The 6857-nt window shown below is 39.3% G+C and overlaps 2 protein-coding genes and 2 non-coding genes across 4 annotated transcripts; 2 read left to right on the top strand and 2 right to left on the bottom strand.

Moving 5' to 3' along the window:
• Positions 1 to 128: 128 nt before the first annotated feature.
• LOC108562407 (glycine-rich protein DOT1-like) lies at positions 129 to 1125 on the bottom strand. Its single transcript, XM_017920723.1, has 3 exons — positions 1117 to 1125; positions 997 to 1048; positions 129 to 880 (listed from the first exon to the last, which is right to left on the bottom strand). The coding sequence occupies exons 1-3, from the start codon at positions 1123 to 1125 to the stop codon at positions 129 to 131; spliced, it is 813 nt and encodes a 270-aa protein (XP_017776212.1).
• Positions 1126 to 2535: 1410 nt separating this feature from the next.
• Positions 2536 to 2607, top strand: Trnaa-ugc. The gene has a single exon. It is a non-coding gene; the product is annotated as a tRNA-Ala (tRNA).
• Positions 2608 to 3305: 698 nt separating this feature from the next.
• On the top strand, positions 3306 to 3377 carry Trnaa-ugc. Its single transcript has one exon. It is a non-coding gene; the product is annotated as a tRNA-Ala (tRNA).
• A 1755-nt stretch (positions 3378 to 5132) lies between these two features.
• On the bottom strand, positions 5133 to 5825 carry LOC108562410 (the record flags this gene model as incomplete). The annotated part of the gene is given in 3 exon segments (XM_017920726.1): positions 5133 to 5370; positions 5432 to 5596; positions 5661 to 5825. Coding segments are annotated over 3 exon segments (489 nt in total), but the record flags the coding sequence as incomplete, so codon positions are not given.
• Positions 5826 to 6857: the final 1032 nt, after the last annotated feature.

The raw sequence follows: 6857 nt of genomic DNA on the forward strand, positions 1-6857 counted from the left end.
AACAAAACAATAAAAAACAAATAACAACAAACAATAACAACAACATTGGGACGTTTATCGAAATAAATTATTTACAATTTGGACCTAGTTTCGGAGGTGGTCGATGACTGCCTACTCGTTCACTGGTCTCAGTGGCCTCCGAAGGACTCGTGTTCGCCGCCACCGAAACCGCCAGAGTGTTCAGAGAGTCCGCCTCCGAAGGAGTGGCCTCCGCCGCCGCCAGAAATGAAGGCGTGTCCGCCGCCGCCGCCTCCCACGGAAAGGGAGCCGCCGTGCTCGAGACCCTTGAAGCTAGAGTAAAGGACTGGGCTAACTTCGCCGCCGTCGTGACCGCCTCCCAAGGAGCCTCCTTGACTACCGACATCGTAGCTGGAGACCGAAGAAGAATAGGATCCGAGACCGCCGCCGCTGCCTCCACCGAGTTCATGTCCGTATCCGGAGGAGTGCTCGTCTCCGCCACCGCCGCCCTGGTAATAACCGCCGGTCTTTCCGTGGGCACCGGACGAGATGAAGCTGCCGCCGAAGAGACCAGTGTGTCCGCCGCCACCACCCTCCTTGGTAAGATCGAAAGTGGTGCCTTTGTTGGATCCAGCTCCGGCTCCGACGATGCTCACACCTCCGTGATGGTCGTGACTGACGGAAGCGCCTCCTCCTCCACCGCCTTGTCCTCCGTGTTCAAGACCGCCTCCATAAGAGAGACCGCCGCCGCCGCCTCCACCGATGGCGTAACCGCCGCCACCTCCACCGATGGAATAACCACCACCGCCGCCTCCTCCTCCCAACGAAAGACCACCCAGATGACCGCCTCCTAAAGAGAGACCGCCTCCGTGGCCACCTCCGAATCCTCCCAATCCACCGCCTAGTGATAAACCTTGGCTGGCTGCAAGAGGAAAAACACAATTAGCTACTTTCCAATCTTAAGAAATCCAAAAGATGAAATGAAAGCATTTGATCACTTTCATATTAGAAATTTTCATCTCGTTCATATTAACTTACCATAGGACGGATGCGATTTCGCTCCTAGGACCAAAGCACTCAGGACAACAAACTGCAAAAGAATAATTAACAAAATTAATTAATTGATCGAATATAGATTGATCTCGATAGATTTCTTACCTTGAGCATGTTTTTTGGTATTGGTTTTCCTTGCTGTTGCTTGGATGTGAGTGAGTGTGGTTCTGATGCTTCGACGATGGACGACGAGCACCTTTTATAGTCGCATCAAGAAGAAGAAATGTGGTAAAACGAGAGAGGAAGGTGGCGGTCGATCAGTGATAGCGAAAGTAAATAAAATGCTCCACTTAACGTTCTTTGAACCATTTCTATTGCCGAGAGAAAGACCAAACGCATGAAACGAAAAAAAAAACAGCAACAGATCAACGAAGATGTAGGAGAAGAAGAAACAGTAAAAAACAACAACAACAAGAACGGCGAATGCCAATGACTTTCCTGCACTACTCTCATTGTCAAGAACAAAAAGAACAGTTTCTCGCAGCAAACGACCAGAAGAAGACATTGACCACGATTGATCTTATTTTGCACGTATATCTTCATTTTTTTTTTTGCATACATTCGTTTCCTAAATGGAATGGATCATCAACCTCGATCAAAAATATTAATTACTTTCTAACTGTTGTAGCGACAGTTCCTTTCTTCTACTTCTTCATTGAGTTCAATCCTTAAATGAGTTCTAGTTATGTGCATCAAAAAAATATGTTTTTTTTTTACATAAATCCTCTCACTAATGAAACACTGGATTCGTGATTCAATTCCGTACATTTATTCTTTTACACGTATTCCCAAATCAACAAATCTGCTTATTTCCACGCGATAAACACATTAAAGAAAATAACTTTCTTCTCGAGACGTTTTTGTCTACTTGTTTCTTTGCAATCTGTCGCATTTGGGCATTTCGTAAATTTTGCCATCAATTTGTTAGACTTTCTCATCATACATAAACATTAATACTAAATTGAAAACTTTACTAAGTTATCATTTTTCATTAATTTCATAAATCTGTTATAGAATTGAGTGTTAAAACTTTTACATGTTGCTTCCTAAAAGAAATCAATTAAAAGTGAGGAAACCGACATTAATACTTTATTACTTCAATTTTGTAAGACAATTACTACCAAAAGGGATGAAACCACATCAATAATTTAATACACATTACATTCCCCAAATATCCAACTTCTGTATCCATTCTAGCAATTATAGTTTTCGAGAAAATCAATAAATTGTGAAAACACTATATTTTTCCGAGCGTTATTTTTTCATTACTTAACAGTAATCATTTTACATGTTTCTTCCTATAATTAAAGTTTATTTTCCTTTAAACATTTTGAATTAAATTCAATAATTCAACAAACTCACAATATACAATACACACTAATAATTTAGATTTATATAATTGAATGTTTAAGTATTGCAAGGACATAAATATTTAATAATAACAGTAAATAAACACTTTCGAGCAATTAAAGTTGCCTAAGTTCTAAATTGGAATGACGCAATAAGCTAGTTAATATATAATCAGGGGATATAGCTCAGTGGTAGAGCGTTCGCTTTGCATGTGAAAGGCCCCGGGTTCGATCCCCGGTATCTCCAAATTTTTTGCACGTTTCGGAATACGCTCGTAAGATTTTTGCATTCCTATCAAATTACCGCATAATTTCCTGCCGCACATGTAGCGATCAATCAATTTGCAAATTGCTTCATTACATACTATATACTTTTAAGTCGAGATATTGTGGCTGGAAATGAGTGCAATTCCAAGAGGAAATCGTGCGACCAATAACAACAATGTGTATATTATTTAATTGGATGAATAATTGCGACTTTCTACTGGGAACGTGCCGTGTCTCCGTTCACTTGAAATTGGATCACAATCACTAAATACGTCGTGATCGTACCTAAAATCTGTATGTAAAAAAACATCCTATTAGTTATAGTATCTACATATTAAAGAAGCAATAAATTAGAATTAATAAACGAAACTTGAAGTTTTCAAGTTAAAATTTGAAAGTTGATAGATAATTAATAACTTACGCCTGTTAACATTCTGGCGTTGATGGTGTATCCTGTGCAGAGATCAAACGATATTTCCTCGTGCTTCAATTGAAAACTATTGAATATCTAGAAAGTAATGATTGCAGCTATTAAATGTACTTCAAATAAATTTCTATGTAATTAATTAATTAATTGTTGTTTCTGCTGAATTACGTTGCTATAGTTATTGTATTAGTAATTAAAAGGAATATTATGGTTTCCAAGGAAACCGGTTTGCTAAGCTCATTTTTTCAATCGGGGATGTAGCTCAGTGGTAGAGCGTTCGCTTTGCATGTGAAAGGCCCCGGGTTCGATCCCCGGCATCTCCAATTCTTTTACCTTCCTGTTCTTGGCCATAAAAAGCAGTTGCGTTCCTCTCTTCCACTGAAAATTTCAATTTGATTGATATTAATTCCGTTTTTATTGTATGTATGATATTTTACTTCTTGAGATGTGAAGCTTGCCCCGACGACGACTGCAATCAGTTGCAGGATGCAGTAGAAGCACACGACGAGGGTGTACATGAATACTAGAAGGTTGAATTCGAAGTCGGTGATGAGGCCGCTGACGAGGAAGAAGGCTGTGGATATGAGCGTGACTAGGGATTGGGCAACTATGGCGAGTATCTGTTTTGAGAAGTATTTTACTACGATAGAATTCTGCTCGCGGATTTTCCTATACCAGATCGGATTGAAGCCGGTCCTGGAACAAAAAGAAAACGAAAATTAATTTGGATTATATTGCAGTATAAATAATTACGTTCTCATCATGTCGTTCGTCAGACAAATGCGATACTTCAGTTCGGTTTCGATAAGGAGGAATTGTACCACAACGAAAGAGTTCATCAGACACGGTAAGATGTACATGACGATGTGCGCCGGAGATTCGATATCGTCGAACGTGAAGATCTCCAGGAGAATGTAGACCACAAAGTAGAGGAACGTTGCGAGCATCGATATCTCGCTGATCCTCTTGAACCGGTCGTAATGGTTCTTCATGTCAACTCCAAGATCACGATCGAAACGCTCAAATCCATCCAGTATTTCGATTAACTAAAAAAAAATAACTAAATTTTGTAGACGAATTGAAGGATTTTTGGAAAATTTGCTTGCTTTCTTTCGATTCAAAATGTTGACGAAGTAGCAGAAGGTCATGCTGAGCGAGCTGACGTACGCTTCGAACGTGTCGGTGATCATGAGAATGTGATCGTAAACCTTGAAGCCTCCATCGGTGTATAAAGAAGCAACTGGAGATGAAATCAAGACTCCTAAGGAAAAACTTGTTGTCGCTATGGCAACGAAAGAGCACCAGATCAGGGAGGTCGTGGAACGCATTGGAGCCAATCCGAGCACCTGAGCGACGCCAATCAACGATGCGAACGAGTCCATATCTTAAGCAGTGATGACTCGTACTAACACTTATTCTTGTCTCCTCTTTTTTTTTATTGTTGTTGTCCATCCATTGCAACGGATTATTAAAACGATTTGTCAGTGCCAGAAATAATTGACAGTCGTATTTATTTGCGCTGCTCCATTTTTTTTTGTGTGCGTTCGCTTTCCACTTCTTCGTTTGTTATTCGATTCACCCGTCGCCATCGATCATATTTTTTGGTGGTGGCGGTGGTGGTGTGGAAATGCCGCGGACCGTTTTCCAAGTGCTGAGACCTCTCTTCGCGTGGACGAGATTCGTTGGACTATGCCCTTTCAATCTGGACGAGAAAGGGTACAAAGCTACCGCAACGAGTCTTGCCCTGAGCGTTCTTCTGCTCCTAATGTTCTCCGCCCTGAGCGTCGCCATCATCTTGAACAAGGACGTGGACAACGGCGAAGGCCTCATCACCAATCTGACGGAAATCCTGGAGCTGTACATCACCAGCATCAATATGGTCATCGGTATACTATTCAGCTGCATCTCACGGAACAAGGTCACTTTGTTACAAACTTTGTTATTATGTAACCATGACATTTGTTACACATGATTGTTTCAGACGCCATCATTAGTACTGAGGTTATTTAAACTGTTGTATGTTGCTAGGGACGCATAAAATCAAGTACTAATTGCAAAAAAATAGTGTAAGCGTGTATTTAAATATTGTTGTATAATGCTAAATGATTTAAAATTGGAGCTGTGGAAAGTGTTTTTAATGATAGAGATTGTTGAGTTTTAAGATCGCAGTACATCGACAAGAGCCTCAGTGCAGAAAGCGTCTTTATCCGTTTTAACTTCTTTCCCGAATACGTTGGCCCTTAGGGTGCCTTGTGGTAATCCTTTGTAAGCGAGACGATCGAAGTTTAACGGATAATTTTTCAACATATATTTACCCTGAAATTAGAAAAAAAAACTTTGCTATCTCTGCTACTTTTTGATCTTCCTATCAATTTACTTTCGGCATTGGGCATTGTCCTGTCGTGGAGAAACCAGCTTTCCTCTGGATATCGTACCAGAACTCGCCTAAGTAGATATTGGCCGCTTTGCAGCAATCCTTCCCTTTGAACTCGAACAGTTTCATGAATCCGGTCGCTCTTTCTACATACAATACGACTTTGTACTAAAGAAGGAAAAGAAAAACTGAATTAAATTGCTCTGATAATAATTTATCTTCACTTGAGTACCTTTATGTTATCACCGATTGGGACGTTTATTGAGAAATTGCAGCTCATGTGCGTGTCTTTGTGGATCTTCTTGAATTCGAACTTGTACGTAACAAAGGTGGATGTCGTGCCGTTGCACGGTCTGATGTATCTCAACCTGAATTCGGTTGCATCGCTTCTGGATACCTTTAACAGAAAAATTAACAATTAAAATGCTTTTAATCACCAAATTTTGACAATTACTACTTGAAGAGTAAACAATAAAATCCATACGACCGACAGCAGCATTGCGATTTGTAAATGAACGAATTTGATCTATGCAAAAGGATATATAGAATATCGAAATTAAAGCTTTCCGTATCATCATTGCATCGAGAACGCTATCTTGTTTATGATCAATATTATTAAAGTTAATCGCGAAACTAATTAAGAAGAAATTACGTGTAGAGTAAATATTTTTTTTAGTTGAATCAAATTTGTTACGTTTCTATGAAGATTTACGTTGGATGATAAATTTAAATGTCGGACATTGTTGAGAGCGGTGTAATCATTAACAGCGAGAGCGTTTCCAAGGTTACTGTTTAGATTTCGAATACATTAGCCAATCCGGAAGCAATACGTAATTGATGGTTTCCAATAGCAACATAAACATAATGATCAATGATCAATATTATTAAAGTTAATCGCGAAACTAATTAAGAAGAAATTACGCGTAGAGTAAATATTTTTTTTACTCGAATCAAATTTGTTACGTTTCTATGAAGATTTACGTTGGATGATAAATTTAAATGTCGGACATTGTTCAGAGCGGTGTAATCATTAACAGCGAGAGCGTTTCCAAGGTTACTGTTTAGATTTCGAATACATTAGCAAATCCGGAAGCAATACGTAATTGATGGTTTCCAATAGCAACATAAACATAATGATGATGCTCTGCATGAGTAGAATGAACTCGTTATTGATTCGTTGATGTTATTCTCAACAAATACTTACCATAACAACTTGTTTGTGGACAAACAAATCAATTCGTCGTGCAAATATTGTTGTAACATCATATTATATTTTTTTTTTATGTGTTTTGATGTTATGAAATACTTTCAGTTAATAAGATGAAATGAAAATTTGCAGATATTGAATGTGGTCTATGGCCTGAATCGGATGGACAATGAACTGCACCACGTTCTGCTCTCTGTGGACGTTAGAGGCTCGTACAAGAAA

The sequence above is a fragment of the Nicrophorus vespilloides genome, unplaced genomic scaffold (genome assembly GCF_001412225.1).
Source record: "Nicrophorus vespilloides isolate i.1.1-1 unplaced genomic scaffold, Nicve_v1.0, whole genome shotgun sequence".
NCBI classification, from domain to species: domain Eukaryota; kingdom Metazoa; phylum Arthropoda; class Insecta; order Coleoptera; family Silphidae; genus Nicrophorus; species Nicrophorus vespilloides.

What these genes read in the sequence shown, in the direction of transcription:
- LOC108562407 (XM_017920723.1), bottom strand. An exon ending in GAAATCGCATCCGTCCTATG is followed by an intron (nt 881 to 996) that starts GTAAGTTAATAT and finishes TTCCTCTTGCAG; the next exon opens with CCAGCCAAGGTTTATCACTA.